This window comes from Phocoena phocoena, chromosome 19 (genome assembly GCF_963924675.1).
Source record: "Phocoena phocoena chromosome 19, mPhoPho1.1, whole genome shotgun sequence".
Lineage (NCBI taxonomy): Eukaryota > Metazoa > Chordata > Mammalia > Artiodactyla > Phocoenidae > Phocoena > Phocoena phocoena.
The window spans coordinates 24722689-24742121 of record NC_089237.1 but is presented as its reverse complement, the minus strand read 5'-3'; the positions used below and the strand labels follow the sequence as shown (position 1 = coordinate 24742121).

General features: G+C 43.9%; 1 protein-coding gene across 1 annotated transcript; it reads left to right on the top strand.

Moving 5' to 3' along the window:
* Positions 1-10194: 10194 nt before the first annotated feature.
* On the top strand, positions 10195-14709 carry ANKRD40CL (ANKRD40 C-terminal like). The gene is given in 6 exon segments (XM_065897876.1): positions 10195-10234; positions 12687-12767; positions 13337-13362; positions 13364-13416; positions 13418-13499; positions 14566-14709. Coding segments are annotated over 6 exon segments (426 nt in total).
* Positions 14710-19433: the final 4724 nt, after the last annotated feature.

The following is a 19433-nucleotide window of genomic DNA, read 5'->3' as shown; positions in this document are numbered from 1 at the left end:
ATGCTCAACATGGTTAGTCATTAGAGAAATACAAAACCCCAGGCGGGAACTCAGACAAGAGTTCCTCACACCCACTAGGATGGCTAAAATTAAAAGACAGGTAATAATAAGTATGAACAAGAATATGGGTAAGTTGGAACGCTTTTACATTGTTAGTAGGACTGTAAAATGGTACAGCCACTTTGGAGAACAGTTTGACAGATCCTCAAAATGTAAAACATATAGTTATCCTATGATCTGGCCATTCCACTCCTATATATGCTCAAGAGAAGTGAAAACATATGTCCACACAGACACTTGTACAAGAATGTTCATAGCAGCATAATTCATAACAGTTAGCCCCAAAGTGGAAACAACCCAAATGTCCCACTGATGAATGGATAAATACCCACTCAACGGACCGTTATTCAGCAACAAAAGGGAATGAAGTGTGATACATGTTACCACATGGATGAACCTTGAAAACATGTCAAGTGAGAGAAGCCAGACACAAAAGGCCACATATTGCATGATTCCATTAAGCAACGTCCAGAACAGGCAAATCCATAGAGAAAATAGATTAGCGGTTCCCAGGAGTTAGGCAAGGGGAAATGAGGAATGACTGCTGGTGGGTACGAGATTTCTTTTCGTAGTGATGGAAGTGTTCTGAAAGAAGACACTGGTGACAGGTGCACAACCTGGTGAGTATACTAAAAACCACTAAATTGTACACTGTAAAATGAATACGTTTTATGGCATGTCAATTATATATATTTTAACATTTATTTATTTATCTATCTTTGGCTGCGTTGGGTCTTCGTTGTCGCGTGCAGGCTTTCTCTAGTTGCGGCGGGCAGGGGCTACTCTTCCTTGCAGTGCGCGGACTTCTCAATGCGGTGGCTTCTCTTGTTGCGGAGCATGGGTTCTAGGTAGGCGGGCTTCAGTAGTTGTGGCACACGGGCTTAGCTGCTCTGCAGCATGTGGGATCTTCCTGGACCAGGGCTCAAACACACGTCCCCTACATTGGCAGGCGGATTCTTAACCACTGCACCACCAGGGAAGTCCCTGCATGACAATTATATTTTAATAAAGCTGTTATTTTTTTAAAAAAACATATGTAAGGCAAAAACTTTAGAAAATGCATGGAAAAGCAGACAAGTGGAAACACATCTCAGCCCTTAACAGATCAGATACTTGAAAAACAAAGAAAATAATCATGTTTCTCAGAAATTATATGTTGCAAGCAATAAGTACACCTTTCCAAGGGCCCCTCGTCCACTCCTTTACTTAACAGATTTACACTGAGCACTGACCATGCACCAGGTATTGTTCAAAGCTCTGAGGACACAGCTGGGGGAGTCTCTGCTCTGTTGTAGCTCTGGTGTAGTTCTAGTGGTAATGTAATGTTTATAAATGTATGTAAAAATTGACTTGAGCTGCAAAGGAAATCTCAATAAATTCCAAAAGAAATAGTACATACAAGCCCTATTTTTTGGCCACAAATGAAAAAATTATAAATAAATAATAAAAGTAGAAATGAAGTCTTCCAACCACTTAGAAACTTTAAATCTCTCTCATAAGCAACCTTATGATCAAAAAGAACATTAAAACCTCAGTGCAGAGTATTTGGAAAATGAATTTATAGCTACAAAATGTACACATACATGTCTAAGGGATAACAGTTTTTCCAAGCACACTGCTAAAGTCAGAGCCAGGAAGGAGTTCCTTGTGATCACTACTGTTTTTAACATGTTCCTAGAAGAAATGTCCAATACAATTCCACAAGAGAACAAAATAAGAAGTGCCATTGCTTATAAACATCATCAGATTGGCAAAGATTGAAAATTTAATTCCCATTGCCATAAAGAATGGAGTGAAGTGGGACCCAGATTGGTACATGCATGCCCTTGCTTTGGTCTGGCAATCCCAATTCTAGGAAGTTTCCTGCAGAAGACGTTACACAAGTGCTCAGGTAGGCCCCTTACAAGGGTGTGGAAACGATACATTAATGAGGAATTAGCCAAAAAATTCCACAGTGACATTCTGGAATACTCTGAGGCACCCAAAAGAAGAGGTAGGTCTAGGGCTTCCCTGGTGGCGAAGTGGTTAAGAGTCCGCCTGCCGATGCAGGGGACACGGGTTCGTGCCCCGGTCCGGGAAGATCCCACATGCCGCAGAGCGGCTGGGCCTGTGAGCCATGGCCGCTGAGCCTGCGCGTCCGGAGCCTGTGCTCCACAGCGGGAGAGGCCACGGCAGTGAGAGGCCAGCGTACAACAAAAAAAAGAGGTAGGTCTATATAAATCTGCTGTTCTTCAGCGGGGGCAATTTTGAGAAACCTTGCTATACAGTAACATGGAAAAATACCCACAATGAATTGTTCAATTAAGAAGGAAGTCCAGAACCACATTTATACCATGATCCCATTTTTTTTCCTAAATATATTTATGCTGGTGTACACATAGAAAAAATATTGGAAAATTTATACCGAACTGCTCATTCACTCATAATTCTTTTTTTTTTTTTTTTTTTTTTTTTGCATTACGCGGGCCTCTCAGTTGTGGCCTCTCCCGTTGCGGAGCACAGGCTCTGGACGTGCAGGCTCAGCGGCCATGGCCCACGGGCCCAGCCGCTCCGCGGCACGTGGGATCCTCCCGGACCGGGGCACGAACCCGCGTCCCCTGCATCGGCAGACGGACTCCCAACCACTGCGCCACCAGGGAAGCCCCATAATTTTTTTATTCATTCAACAAACATTGAGTACCTTGAGGTGCCAGGCACTGGTCTGTCCTATGTGCTGGGCCCCTGTCTTTGTGGGAACTCGGGGGATTCCTGGAAGGTGCCCAGGAAAACTGAATTTTCTACTTTCCAGGCTTTTGAGATTTTGACTTTTTTTATTATTAACCAGAAGCATTATATTACTTTGTAAATAAAAAACAACAAATACCATAGAAACCAACCAGCACATAGAAACAGATTGGAAGAAACAAGTCAGGGCAGGGAGAGTCCCACAATTCACAGCAGCACGTAGGCTGGGCAGGTGATGGGACTCTCAGCTGCCCTTCTGCCTGAATCTCCTGAAGTGAAGGAGACACCCACAACCCTAGAGAATGAAAAGCAGCAGCAACGCACTAGGGAGAAGCCCCACAGACGGCAGCGAGGATTCTCAGCCGCTTGAAATTTGTGGTGTAGGGGCACCAGAAGAGACAATCCACCACCCCAACAAGTTTTCATAAATTCAAATCTCCGGTCTTGTTCAGCCGCCCTGGAACTCTGCTTACCCACCCACCTTGCAGTTCCAGCACCATAAGGTGGTTAATAGCCAGCATGTCTGTTTATAAGTCAGCATCTTTCTCAAGGGAGCCTTCTTACTGATTCAAAGACCAAAGAAAAAAATTATCTGGCTACAATAGTGCCCCCCCCATCCCCAGGAAGCAAACAAAACAGCTGAGGGAAAGTGGGGCTAGCAGGTGAGGGGTCTTTGGTAAACAGAACTGTCCCTGAAGAAATGGAGGCCCCTGTCCTCTCCTGCCCCCTAGTGGTAACCCAAGGTTTTCATCTGGATTGGCTTCTCTATGGACACCAGGATTCCATCAAGCAACGACAATAGTAACAACTGATACAGAGCTCTAATTCACAGAACATATTTTTTTATATTCTATCCTTGCAGAACAGATGGAATCATTATCACCCATTGTATAGATGAAGAAACTAGGCTCAGAGAAAGTTAAGCAAATCATCGATGGCCCTGCATTCACAAGTAACCCAGTAGTATTCTTCCTCCAATGCCACCCTCCCTTCCCAAAGCTGCCATCCTTTTTATAAAGCGAAATTGAATTTTTAGTTGGGTCTCCAATCCTAGAAGGCAGTCTGAGGGTCTGCTAAGGGCCAAGTACTATTTAGTGGGTTCACAGTCTTGTCTCCCAGGAGCAAGTATTTCCTGGAGCAAGCAGCCAAGTAGTTTTTGCCTGGTCCCTGTATCGTTAATCACAGAAACAGGGAAGTATGTTGGTTTCAGTCTCACTCTTCATTGAAACCTCAGGTCTATTCAGGCTCAGTGGTGGCATTGGGCCTTCTGGGGGTACCAGGAGCTCTCAGCTGTCTTCTCCATACCACACAGGTGCGTGTAGAAGGCTCATGAGGCTGCCCTCTGAACCACTTGCCTCAATACTTTTCTCAGTCATTAAACGTGTTTTTTCCTTCTTTCAAAGTAGTATGTGCAAATAGATTTTTTTTAAATAATAAAAAACTTACGGAGGAGGATCCCCAAGTTTAGGAAACCAGAACCTTTTCTATCAGGCAGTAGGCCTGCCTGACCTTTGTCCCAGAGGGAGACATTATCTTTAGTATGCTGGACAGTAAAGAAACCTGCCCTTTGGGAATTCCCTGGCAGTACAGTGGTTAGGACTCAGCGCTTTCACTGCCAGGGCCTTGGTTCGATCCCTGGTCAGGGAACTAAGGTCCCACAAGCCACGTGGCATGGCCAAAAAAAAAGAAAAAAGAAACCTGCTCTTTGCTCTGGAGAGAGACACTATCTCTAACTTTCAAGGTTGTTCACTATACAAATATTCTTGAACAAGTCCAGACAAAGACAGCCAATGCCTATGCTCCACTAACTGCATGCAAGAGACGCATACAGAATTAATCTCCCAACAATTAAAAAGGCCTACTAACGGGCTTCTCCGGTGGCGCAGTGGTTGAGAGTCTGCCTGCCGATGCAGAGGACACGGGTTCGTGCCCCGGCCCGGGAAGATCCCACGTGCCACGGAGCGGCTGGACCCGTGAGCCACGGCCACTGAGCCTGCGTGTCCGGAGCCTGTGCTCCACAATGGGAGAGGCCGCAACGGTGAGAGGCCCGCGTACCGCTAAAAAACAAAAACAAAAACAAAAACAAAGGCCTACTAACTGATAAAGCTAGAACAATAAAAGAATTCCACTCTGGCAGGATATAAAGCTCTCACACTGTGCCTGCCCCAATCAACCCCCGGACCAGATACCAGACAACTAGGGGCGGCCCTGACACCCCAGAGCCTAATGAAATGATACAAAGTAGCCAATCCTACACCTGCTTAGCCTGATTACCCTACCTTTCAAACTTCCCATGAAAGGCTCTTGTCTACATTTCCCCCTCATTCCTTCTGCCTCCTGGCCAACCCTAGTGCGTGGCCCTGTGTGGCATGCCATGTCCCCTTCCTCTTGGGAACTGTAACAAACCACCTTTTTAACATCAGTTGTCTCCTAATCTGCTGGCCTCACCATACCTCAAGGATAATAAAACCTAGATTTTAACATTTCATCTCTCACTATCAAATTGGAAAAGTTACAAAATTTGACAACACTGCTGATGAGGCTGTGGGGAAACAAGTGCTCCCATGTGTGGCTGGTGGGAGTGCAAAATGGTTAAATGTTCATGGAGGGAAACTTACTAGTATCTCCAGATACACCGTTTAGTGGAAAAAAAAAAGCACAGTAGAAAAGAATGTTTACACCACCTTTTCTGTAAAAAAGGAATAATAAGGAAACATACATTTATCTGTTTGATTTTTCAAAAAGAAACACAGGAAGGATAAGTCAGAAATTGAGGAGATATTTTCCTGCAGGGGATAGAAGGCATGGAAATGTCGAGTGACTCATCTCTAAACATAAATTTTTGTATAGTTTTGACTCTTAGAATCATGATAATGTTTTATATACTCAAAAAAATATGAGTAAGGATTGGGAAGAACCCTAAAATGCAACCACAAACAATCAACCCAACTGTATTTCAAGTAAGCAATTCTGGAACTACTTGGTCTGTGTAACTGTCAGATTGAGCAAATGAGTAAATATATTAAAGATGTTAGGAAAGCCAGATTTCTCACTGTTGGAGAAGAGAGCTATAAAATGGAACTGGAGAAAGCTAGGGAGAACCCTTTGGTTTTGAAATGGAGTTGGAAGTATCAGTATGAACTTGTGGTCTTAAATATATATACACAGAAATATGTACAGACAAATGTGTGTATGCGTGTTCCTAGTTCTGTCCACTAAAAGGGTCTAGAAGCATTCTTCTTGGCATCCGCATAGGAATGAGTATACCGATTCCCCACTGAAAGGAAATGTGGCTCCTTGGAGAAATGACAGAATCCAGGGCTGGGGCAGGGAAAGTACAAGTTGAACACAGAACATCTTGATGTACCAGGAAGTAAGAAAGTGCTCATAAAATGATGGGTATGTGAAAGGATTACAGGATATGGGAAACAGCTGTAAGCAGATACTGTACATAATTGGGATAATCTGAGCATCAAAATAAATAATGGTAATAATGGATTATAACTCATTGAATAAAACAAGAATCCATGAGTCCACACTGATAATAATGAATGAATGAGGGACTTCCCTGGTGGCACAGTGGTTAAGAATCCACCTGCCAACGCAGGGGACACGGCTTCAATCCCTGGTCTGGGAAGATCCCACATGCTGCAGAGCAACTAAGCCCGTGTACCACAACTACTGAGCACACCTGCCACAACAACTGAGCCCACATGCCTTAGAGCCTGTGCTCCGCAACAAGAGAAGCCACTGCAATGAGAAGCCCGTGCACCACGTCAAAGAGCAGCCCCCGCTCGCCGGAAACAGAGAAAGCCCACATGCAGTAACGAAGACCCAACGCAGCCAAAAAGTAAATAAAATAAATATATATATATATAATAGATAAATTTATTTTAAAAAATAATGAATGAATGAGAAGGAAAGCGCTTTCTTACAATAGGATACCAAATTAATGTAGAAAGAATAATGGAACCAGAGCATCACCATTTTGCAATCATCACAGTAACAATCGATTCAAGTCAAAATCTTCAGTGGATTCTGGAAACTAAAGAGTGAAGATTTGAAAAAGAAATCGGATATCTGGGGCTTCCCTGATGGCGCAGTGTTTGAGAATCTGCTTGCCAGTGCAGGGAACATGGCTTCGATCCCTGGTCTGGGAAGATCCCACATATCACGGAGCAACTAAGCCCGTGTGCCACAACTACTGAGCCCAAGTGCCGCAACTACTGAAGCCCACGTGCCTAGAGCCCATGCTCTGCAATGAGAAGCCCGCGCACCACGACTAAGAGTAGCCGCCACTCACCGCAACTAGAGAAAGCCCGTGCGCACCAGCGAAGACCCAACACAGCCAAAAATAAATAAATTAATTTTTAAACAAAGGATACCCGTACGGTTTCACAATATCTCCCCATAAGTTACATATTAATTACAAAGTGAAAAGGATACACTTTACAATGGAAAAACCTGGCGGATACCTCCTTTCACAAGTGATTAAAGTCACCATTCCCTAAGATGGAACAAACCAAGATGTGCCTCCCATTATAATGCACTAGGAAAGACATAGCAGTTCCGTGCTATTCCTGCCAAAGCACATAATTTGATCCTAATCACAGTGAAACACTGGACAAACCCAAGTGAGGGACAAACAACAAAATTACTTGCTTGGACTTTTCAAAAATGTCAATGTCATGAAAAACAAAGAAAGGCTGAGGAACTTTTCTGGGTTAAAGAAATTTATGAGACATGGAAATTAAGTACAATGCATAATCCTGAATGGGATCCTGGGCTAGGGAAAAAAAGCTAAAGAGGATATTGTTGGGTTAATTGATAAAATTTGATTATGGACTGTGGTTTAGCTAAAGGCAGTATATCAACGTTAGATTTCCTGATCTTGATCCTTGTATCTTGGATATATAAGAGAATACCCTTGGTATTAGGAAATACAGCCTGAAATCTTTAGTGATAAAGGAGCATGTCTACAACTTATTCTCAAACTTCCTGGGAAAAATGTGTGTGTGTGTGTGTGTGTTATATACACATACGCACGCATATATACCAGGGAAGAGAGAGAGAATATTAAAGCAAATGTGACAAAATGTTAACCATTGGTAAAGGGCATATGTTCTTGCAACTTTTACGTAAATTTGAAACTATATCAAAATTAAAAGCTATACCCCGACCCCCACACAAAAGCTAATATGAAAACAGAAGGGCCCACTAATTGCCCAGCATAATGAATGAAAAAACACCCACACCCAGGCCTATGTGGCTGCCTCCCAACAAGCATTGTTGCTCTTGCTTGTTAATGGGTCCTGAGTTTTTTTTTTTTTTTTTTTTTTTTGCTGTACGCAGGCCTCTCACTGTTGTGGCCTCTCCCATTGCGAAGCACAGGCTCCGGACGCGCAGGCTCAGCGGCCATGGCTCACGGGCCCAGCCGCTCCGCGGCATGTGGGATCTTCCCGGACCGGGGCACGAACCCGTGTCCCCTGCATCGGCAGGCGGACTCTCAACCACTGCGCCACCAGGGAAGCCCTGGATCCTCCTGATTTTTAACATTAGACTTTTTACACTAGAGCATGTAATACTTTTATTTAAAGAATTTAAAAATAGAGGAATTCCCTAGTGGCCTAGTGGTTAGGATTCCGGGCTTTCACTGCCATGGCCCGGGTTCAATCCCTGGTCGGGGAACTGAGATCCTGCAAGCTGCACGGCACGGCCAAAAAATAAATTAAAAAAAAAAAATTAAAGAAAAGAGAGGGTCCCCCAAAACAAGAAAAAGTGAGGTTTGTGGAGAGAACACGTGCGTAAGTGAACCAGTGAATGGGGAGTGGGCGAGTGAATGGACAGAGCAGGCTAGTGACGTGGGGACAGAAGAGGCTCCCTCTCAAAGCACAGGCACTTTCATCTCTGCCCTCGTGGCCCCATCCACCCAGGTGAGGGGTGCAAGCGGGCTCTGTTTATGGCTGACACACCCTAGCAGCTGGGCTGGCCAAAGTGCATTTTCTTTCCCTCCCTTAGGAGGTCAGGCCAGACAGATCCATGCTGCTTCCTCCTCTCTGCCTGGGCTGGGGCGGGGTCTCCTACATTCTTGGCAGATGGGCACCAGGCATGCTGGGGAGGCTGCGTCAGGCTGGCAACCAGGTGGCCCACATCTAGCCCCGGGCCTGTGCCCGGCTGCCCCTGTGACTATCAGGGAGCACTTCCCTGCCTTGGGCCTCCGTTTCCCCATTTGCACCTTAAGAAGTCTGGTCAAATCAGTGATTCTCAACTTTGGCCACACATTAAAATCAGCTGGGGAGGACTTCCCTGGTGGAGCAGTGGTTAAGAATCTGCCTGCCAATGCAGGGGACATGAGTTTGAGCCCTGGTCTGGGAAGATCCCACATGCCACGGAGCACCTAAGCCCGTGCGCCACAACCGCGAAGCCCCCGCACCTAGAGCCTCAACGAAGAGTAGCCCCCGCGCAGCAACAAAGACCCAACGTAGAAATAAATAAATAAAATCAGCTGGAGACCTTTTAAAAATTCCAGGGCCCAGATTGCACCCCAGACCAACTAGTAGGACTCGTCAGAGGGTAGGACCCAGGCACCCACAGTTTTTAAGGCTTTGCAGGTGATTTCAATGCACAGCTAGGTTTGAGAACCTATGGGCTCTGATCTCTGAGGTTCCCTCTAGCCTTATAATGCTGAGGCCCACCTGATGCCCTGTCCTCTGACACTGGAGGGTTAAATGATATGGGAGACCCACCCCAAACATGTGACCTCCTACCTGCAGCCCTTTGAGACAGCAGCCCAGCCCCACCCACCCTTCAATGAACCTCCTGCTCCAGCCCCTGCCTCCTCCATTTCAATATTTGGAATCAGGGATTCAGGAGCCTTGCCAAGGCGGAGTCTCCCCCAGGTACAGGCCCGGGTGTTCCTGCTTTCTTGTCACTCACAGATGCTGAGGAAGGGGCTGGGAGAAAGGGGAGTGAGAACTGGGGAGGAGGGGCAGTCTGTTCAATCCGAGATACTGTTTGGCTTTTCTTATCCCTTGAGGTAGTATCTGCTAACCTTTTCCAAGGAGGGCTGTGCCAGCAAAGGCCTCCCCTCCCAGGGGCCCTTGGGTAGGTTAGCCTGCACTGCTTCCCCATAGACACAGCCCGAGGTGAGAAGAGAGACCCTTGAATTTCAGTCCCTTCCTTCACTTGCAGCATCCTGTGCAAATTAAATCATACAACACACCTGAGCCTTCGTTTGCCTATCTGTAAAATAGGTCGGCCCTGCCCTATCTCACCAGCCAATGACAAGAACATATTATTGTTTCACTGCAGATAGATGCGCTAAGGCTTTAGAACATGCTTTTTATTTGATTGGAAGCTCAGCATAACTGCTAGAGGGGCTGCTGATCTGACAGACCACAGAGCTGACCCATGGCTGAACCCCAACAGGACATGAGGGAGAAGCCTGCAGGTGAGTCTTTAATTCCTGTTTCCAACATGGTCCTCAAGGATAGGGGAGGGGCCTGAGGAAGGGAGGAGCAGGGTGCCCTCCCCCACTCTGCCAGGGGTGTAGTCAAGAGCAGAGCAAGTAGACCAAGGGTCCTTTCAGGGGGAGGCAAGTATCAATAGCTATAAATTAATAATAGCAGCCAGCAAATACTGGTGCTCACTACGTACCTGGAGGGGTTGTACCTTCTGTTCACTTTCTCATTTCCTTCCTACAACCTGTGAGCTGGAGATTATTAATCCCATTTTCCAGATCAGAAAACAGGCTCAGAGGGATTAAGTAACTTGTCTAAGGTGTCACTGCTACTAAACAGCATAGGAAAAACAGATCCAAATCTGCCCGACTTCAAAGGGCATGCCTTCTGACCTCTAAGAGGCCCCGTCCATCCACAGGGCATCACCCGACAGACTCATAGAGAATTAAATGCTTTTACACGTGGCAGGCCAAGCTGGGGGACATCTCATGCTCTGTGTGGGCTGAGTAGTGAAGGGGTGCGGTTCAGGTATCTGGGGGGCCGAGGCTCAGTTGCTGCGAGGTTGTCTCCCAGCCCAGGGCAGAGCTCCCTCCACGGCCCAGAGTGGAAGGGCACGGACTAGACTGCAGGTCCCTGCCCCAGGGGTAGGGACGTTATTTCTGTCCTGGGAGAGGGCTGCGCCGAGCGAGAGCATCTCACTTCTGGGGGAGCATTTAGCAGTGTGGAAAAAGCACGGTTTAAGCCCTAAGCAGGACTGGCTTCATGGGCCTGAGATCAGAGCAGTTGTGCAGGGCCCTACACGAAGGCCTCACGCTTGGGATTAAGTGCTCTATGGTCGCTGGCTCGAAAATTTTAATAGTTTGTTCTGTAAGTGAAATCAGACGGGACAATGGAGCATGTGCTGGAGGACTGGGAACTGGAAGCTGTGGCTCGAATGTGTGGTCCCACCCTCAGCCCATCGTGCTCTAACCTCTACCACTCCCTCTTTCTGCTGTCACCTTCGGCCCCTGGCAGCGACTCAAGCAACAGGCGGGCAAGGCGGGGCTTGCTCTGAGGTCCACTGAGCAGGGAAGAGACGAGGGCTGGGGGTCCCTCGGCCACCCCCATCCAGATACCAGAGTTCAGGTGCGGGGGGTGCAATTCCCTGGGTAGCCATTTTGCACTGGGCCCCACTTACTTAGTAGGTCACATCCAGGTGCTGCCATTTCCTAATGGAGCAAACTCCAGCAAGTTACTTCACCTTTCAGCACCAATTTTCTTGTCTGAAAATGGGAATAATGTCTACACCCCATAGGATTCTTGTGAGGACAATGAGGTTTCTGGTCCCTCCCCCTCAAAATGCAAGTCTGATTATGACAGCTGCCTCCTGAACACTGTCTAATGGCTTGGCATTGTTCTAGAATAAAGGCCTTTCATCCATACCAGTACTGTCCAATTAAAATGTTATGTAAGCCACATATGTAATTAAAATTTTTCTAGTAGCCACGTTAAAACAAGACAGGTGAAATTAATTTTAATATATTTACTTCACCCAATATATCAAAACTATTATTTCAACATATAACCAATATTAAAAATGAATGAATTTTACATTTTTTTCTAAGTCTTTGAAATCCAGTGTGTATTTTACACTTAAGAGCATATCCCATTTCACGTGACTAGTGGCTACAGACTGGGTAGCAGAGGTCAGTAGACAATCCCACAATCTGGCACACAGGGTCCCTCCCTGCCCTCTGCCCTGCAGACATGCTGAATTGCTTTTCTTCCTTCTAAAGCGCCACTGCCTCCCCACACAGGGCCTTCTGCTGTTTCAGGGCCCTGGAACACTTGCCCCTCAGGGAGATCTTTCTTAACTCCTTTCCAAGCTTTCACACTTTGGTGTATCTTGCCCTTGCCATGCCAACTGTAATTTCACATTTGCTTGAGGTCACTTGATTAATATCTATCTCTCCTGCTAACTTTTAAACGCCAGGACAGACACCACTTCGGGTTTTTGTTGTTTGAATCATCGATTTCCCCAGGGCTTAGCACAGAGCCCAGCACAGAGCAGGCTTTGGTCGAGAAAACTTCTCCTTATAAAGGGGCTCTTCTAACTGTGTAACTCTGCTAAAGAACTGGAGACACAAAGCTCTCAGTGCCGAATATATTTAAGCAGAAACGAGTTAAGTGCACAGATTATAAATATTTCTTCCTCAGATTACATACCATTCAAAATTACTGTCTCAGTTCCTTTTCATGATTTAAATGGTGATTAAGGAAAATTACTCTTCAAGTCTGAATGTAATTACTGCCCTTTTCGTGGCAGTTCTTCCTGTAAGGAGGAGCTGCCGCAGGGCAGCGAGTGGAGATGCGGCTCTATCGCCCCTCGCCTAACTGGCAGATCTGGAGAGCTAAATGCTGTGCTGCTGCTCTCTCAACTCTCCTTCTCCAATTCTTTCTCAGGTGAATATACACAAGAAGGCGCAAACCAACAGTTGCCAACTGACCCAGGTGACAATGCCAAACCTGATGACACCTGCCTAGGTGAGGACTCAGCCCCGACACCATGTCGCAAAGCCAACCTCACCATCTGGCTCCCTCCACCTTCAGTCGAAACTGCTCCTTCTTACAACAGTTAAGTTTTAAGACTCACTCAATGCCACTGTCCCAGAAGATGGTAGAATTATCCTATTTCTCAGCCTACCTCTCACCTTGAAGTCCCAGGTGGTTATCAACAGAATGATTTACACTCTTAAGAATACAGAACCCCAGGGCTACACGTTTCCTTGAAGCTTTACAAACAGCCAACAAGGCACAAACAACGCCTATGTATTGCCAAAGGTGATGCATATCACCACTGCATATTTTAAATCCTAGCCTGGCTTCAAACTGCAAACCTTTTGGTGGGTATGATGGGGCATACACCCCAGAGCTTGCCCAGCATTCCAATAAATGCTTCAGATAATTAAAAGTTTATATTTGCCTATAAAAGCTCCAGATCTACTTATTATTCAGTTCTTTTGCTGTAATAATTGATGTTGAAAGGCTTTTAAATGAGTGTTTTGTTTCTTTTACAAATAAATTTGTGGGTGATCCAGAGCCGGTGCTGAAAGTCAGAATTCAGAGCCGCAAAGAAAATGAATGACTTCACTGAAGTTGAACTGGATAGACAAGAGCTGAGTTACCAAAATCTACAAAGTGAGCTGCTGTGAACTGAGGATTAACCCAGAGCAAGTGGAAAAAATCAGAAAGCTACCAAACACACTACTCAGAAAGGTAGGGTTTACAAGTTTCTAAATAGAGACTGGGCTCTAGGTGGGTAAAATTATGTTCTGTGAAGCCAACCACTAGCTCCTGCATTACTAATATGAAAACAAAACCCAAGACACTGGAAATTCTGGCTGCAGGACAGCCAAACACGGTAGCTAGGTTATTTTCAACCTAGTGCTTCTACAGATGTGCATACGTAATTCATCAACCCTTTTAAAATTGTCTGAATTACAACTAACACCCATATTTAAGACCCTAGTTCAACATGGCCAGCCTCCAATCTCTACAAAACTGACTGGTCCCCAGGACAGAAAATACAAACCCATTCTTATCTACTTAGCAACAGTCAGCCTTTACAATCTCAGAAAACAAAACTTGGGGCATTTTAATATATTTTCCTGATTCAAAATACAAACCTCACTTTTTAACTTCAGAAAAAAAATTCTCATTTCTTTGGGCATTATTTTTTTTAAAAAAGCAACTTTCAAATGCCTTTAGCGGGGCTTCCCTGGTGGCACAGTGGTTGAGAGTCCGCCTGCCGATGCAGGGGACACGGGTTCGTGCCCCAGTCCGGGAAGATTCCACATGCCGCGGAGCAGCTGGGCCCGTGAGCCATGGCGGCTGAGCCTGCGCGTCTGGAGCCTGTGCTCCGCAATGGGAGAGGCCACAACAGTGAGAGAGGCCCACGTACCGCCAAAAAAAAAAAAAGCCTTTAAGCAATTCTTATTGGTGCCTTGGCTAACAGTATATTCTTTGTAAACTAAAAGTAGTGGGATGATCATACTTTATAGTTTTTTTTTTTTTTTTTTTTTAATGCCCTGGCCTAAAGTTTTCTCTTGGCCCTAAAGTTTTTCTTCAAATTGGGACTTTATCCCCTTTGGAAACCTACAACATGGACTGGGGGGGGGATAAAAAAAGACACACGCACACAGAAAAAACAATTCTAAACTGCTGACTTAGTTTACCATGAATAGACAGAGAGAAAACAATGCTTGGCCAATATTACTAAGCCTTTGTATCCTAACTTCACATGCATTTATGAACCATTATATAATTTATTTTCCATATTAAGGACACAGACATTCTAAGACTACGGGACTTTCAAGAAGTTGAACTAATTTTAATGAAAAATGGAAACTCTAAACTGATAGAGCACATACCATCTCTGTTAGAGAAGCCCTGCTACAACAGCAATGCTGCAAAAATGACATATTAAGAAATCCCAGAAACAAAAAACTGGAATTAGTATTTTGTAAATAATGAAGCCTGGATGTATGTACCAGTTTGCTAACTTCACATGTGTACTTATTACATTTCCTTGTTTGCAACTTCTCTGGGCCGGGAGAAGAGTACGTTCAAAATGCTTTGACAAACAGAAGTATAAAAAAAAATTTTAAGTATGATACTTATCGACGCTAGTTTGTAAAGTTGTACCCCAATCCTGATCAGGCAAAGGTATATGCACTCCTGAGATTCAGTCAGGACAAATGGCCAGGGTCTGTTCACATGAACTCCATTAAGGGCAGGGTGAGCTGATGAGCTGGGAAAGCCAGGACCCCACTTGCCACACTGGTTCAAATATCCCAGTTTCTAAAACCATCTCTTACCATCATTTCCTTTTTACACACTTTTTAACTTACCTATGACTTAACACAAGTCATCTTTGAGGGTACTTTTAACATACAACTTGCAGAAAAGCCAAGGCACAGCATACAGCAGTGAACTCTATTAAACAGGTGAAAAAATAAAACCAAGTTGGCACCCTCACTAACTAGCTCCAAGATGGGTTATGATCACACCCCGTGCTAGGTTCTTCCCTACCACACCACCCGGAATCCTTCTCGGTCAACTTGCTAACTTCTAGTGCTTGTTACCTTGGAAGCACTCATGCCTCCAAGTGACTCCATTTACCAACTTCCAACAAGACACATCACACTGTCACTTCTTTACACACCCGTGTGAAATGATCTCTAATCCTCATGGAACTGAGACCTTAAGGGTAATCTTTAATTACCAGAGACCTTCTGGGCAAGCACAATGTCTTGTCTCCTCCAGCACATGAAACAGGCCACTGTTCTCTCACCTCCAAATTCTTAATAGGTCACCTTTGATGAAGGGCGAAGGGACACTGAGGCATTACATCAACACTTATCGCAACCAATGCCAAAAAAGTGGAAAATGTTCAGATTAGGGTAAAGTTTCAACCACTTTCCCCTTAAAGAGCAAACATTATTTAAACACTTCATGGTATTCGTATTAAGAGTAGAACAAGGACAAAGAGCGGCCCCTCGGAGGTGACAATGTAACTTGAACAAAGGGAAGGACGTGCTGACAGGTCAGGAAAATGGCTCTTCTCACCTCGGCAGCTCCCCTTCCTGGACTGGCATAAATCTGACAGAAAAGCTTTCTTGGAAGCTGCTTACACAGCAGAAGCAGCATCAGCTCCCTGGCGGGTATCCAAATGAAAATAACATCAAGATAAAAATAATGGATCACAAAGAAAACATACATTTAGGCCCTGTTTCTAGCTTTCGAAGACTACAATTAAGACCCTCAATCTGGCACTTGAGAAGCAGTACCCTTTACATCTGCTACTCACTGAAGATTAATTTCATGAAACACATTGTTTACGTATGTTTTACTACTTACTACCTTCACCAAGACCTTTTCCCATTTTTTAATTTAAATTTTATTAAGAAATATCATACATACAAAACCACATACACATACAGTTTAAAAAAGAAACCACCCACCCAGCTTCAGCAATCACCACCAGTTCCTCTGAAGGCTCCTCCTTGCCCTTCATGATCTCCCTCCATCCCTCCAATGTACTGAATTGTGTTAATCATTTCCTTGCTTTCCATTTACCATATATTTAACGGCCTGGTTTTGACCTTCACAGAAACGGAACCACCGTGGATGTATTCTTCTGCAACTTGCTTTTTTCACCACTGAGACTCCTCCTTGTTCACATGTGCAGCTGTAGTTCAGTCTGACTTCTGTGTAATTCCTCTATAGGAATACACCACAATATTTATCCAGTGGACTGTTGGACGTTTGAAGTCTTTCCAGTTTGTTTTCGTTTCCTTTTCTTTCTATTACAAACGATGCGGTTATGACATTTTTACATCCATCCCCTGGCACACAGGCATAGGAGTTTCTCTAGGGTATGTATCTAGGGGTGGAATAGCCACAAGAAGTTATGGCACAGTTATGCCAAACTTTTCGAAAGCTGTTGTTCCTAAACGTTTTTAAAGCTGCTGACAACTGATCTATTTGAGATGGCTGAGGGGAAGAAACAGATCAACTATGAAACTCTCAAACTGCATTTTTAAAGTAGAAAATTTAAAAATCTAATACAACAATGAAAAATACATTTACTTCTCTTTTACTTGAAATGTACTTTTGAAAACTGCTTGTTTAAACTTGAAATTCCTATCTCCTATGTCTCAAACGTCTCTAAATATACTGAGTGAGAACAGCAAGATTCAGAACGTACGCTATACTATCATATACCCTAAAAGATTCATACATAAATGCTTACATCCCTCACCCCCACTTCCCCACAAAAACCACTTGGAAAAACAATTCTTAACACTAGTAGCTCCTGTAGAGGAGGAAGAGAGGGACAGGAGTAGAAGAGAGACAGATCACTAAACACTTCTGTTGTTTTTCTGAACCATATACAAGCATTACAATTGTCACACAAAATTCTTAAAAAGCAGTCACCTGGGGTTCTTTCATAAACTAAAAATCAGTCCAAACTCAAACTGAAAACCAACCCTGAAGTCCCATCCCACAGAAAATATACACAATTCTCAAGTATTTTTTTTTGTTTCATGCACATTTAGAATGTTTAAAAACATTTGCACAGCTCATCTACAATGCATTTTTAAAAGCAAAGAATGTACACAAGCTCAAAAAACTTTCACCCTAAATTTTTCAGTTTTAACATCTCTAGAACCTTTTAATCAGGTAGCTGCACTCAACCTACATACGGTCAAAGTGTTCTCAGACCTTAGAAATACGGCTGGTTATCCTCTGTGACACTAACTATATTGAGGAAACCAGACAGATCACCTGCAGGTGAGCAATGCTGTAAGGAAAGAAGGTAAGCGTCTCTAGGCCGGCAATATGATTAGCTCAAGAAGGCAAGAAAGGTTTTAGTTTAAATTGAAAAATTACTGTATTATCTGTTTGAAGAAAAAATGTCTTAAGAAAAAGGGCAATGATGCAGTGTCTCTACCCTGCGGAAGGGAGGATGCCAGAACAGCAGACTCAATTACCACGTCCCCTTGAGAGGCACAATGGAAAGTAAGCTACCAGACCAGTACTACAGTTGACCAACAAAAAGTTCATCCAATTTATTTTAATTAATAAACTGTTTTTTATCTTTTAGTGATACATGCATAAATATTTACAAATTAAATATGTCTGAGACTTACTTGAAAATGACAGGGGACACACACAAAGAGTAAGAACGGCCACTGAGTGATGGACTTTCATAAAAGTTAACTATACTTTCCTACTTTTGTGTCTTAAATTTCCCAAAATTAAAAAACCCTGATTGCTGATTCCAATCTTATCAAGTAATCTTCTGGTTAATAAAAATTGGCTCCCCTTAAAGGCTTTTCAAAGAGATGCATTAAGCCAACTGACAACTTTTTGGTCTACATGACAGAAATGTGTATTTCTTAGTGTAAATTAGCACATGGCCTCTATACTGGATTCTGTGAATTTGGTTAGTAAGAATAATTTCTTCTTGAGCCTGATAATTTTGGGTGTTGGGTGTGACCCAATTTCTAGATTTCCACAACTAAGGCCAGACCTTAGTCATGGACACCTCAAGGGACCAGGCCTCCCCCTCAAATCCTACATTAGCTTCAACAGTGATCCATACAGATGAAGACGATGAAGACCTCATGAACTTGTTTAGCGCACTTCATTAAAGTAAGTCAGCTACTGACTCTACATGAGGCAGAGCAGAGCAAACCTGGCACTTTAACACCCTCATGATTTAATACCTTAATACTTAGGTAAATTTCTTCTGTTTTTAACACTTAGCAATAGAATAGGAATAGAATAAACTATCACTTTATGACCTTTATTCCTACAACCAAAATCTTGTTAAACTACACAAGGCAGTGCTTGGGAGGTGGTCGACTCTGTATTAGACTGATTCCCATCTTACATTAATCCTCACGTGAATCATCTCTGACAAGTTCAGAGATAATCCATCCATCTACTGCTGCATCTCCAGGATTAGCTAGGTAAGCCAGCAATGCCCCGCCCCCACAGCACCCTCATCCGAAGCCTCTGAAGCGGCAGCTTGGTGGAGGGCATTTTGGTAAATTCTGTAGCCTACTAGAATGAATACGGTGGCATAAACAGTAAGGTAGCGGACCACAGGGCAGAGACCTCGATTCCATGTGCTAGTTTCTCCACCAACATGGAGCCGTAAGTCACTGGGTGAGTCATGTAATGCACTAACTCACGTTTCCCCACCTACAAACTGACGACAATATCTGAAAACTATAAAGCACAGAGAACTGCCATGGTATATGTAGCCGGAGTTACTATTTTTACACAGTCACAAGCTGGCTGTAGGTAGAAACGTGCTGCCAAATTTGCTGTACACGATCCCCCCACATCCCCATTACCTTAAGCATCAGTTTAAAAAAAAAAAAAAAAACCCTTGTTATATGTACCATACACCCCATACATAGAAATAAATACATTTATAATCCAACAAGACCAGGTTAAAAAAATCTTGATACAGGATTTTAAGACCAAAAACTAGTTAAAAGTTCTTGAAATGCTCTTCTACATCATTATTTCATAGCTGGAGGATGATAGTGTTTGTCAGAAGGACATTCTGAATTTTCTACTACTAAAGAAATCTCTCAGGGATGTAAAAATATATTCTAGTTCATTGTATAT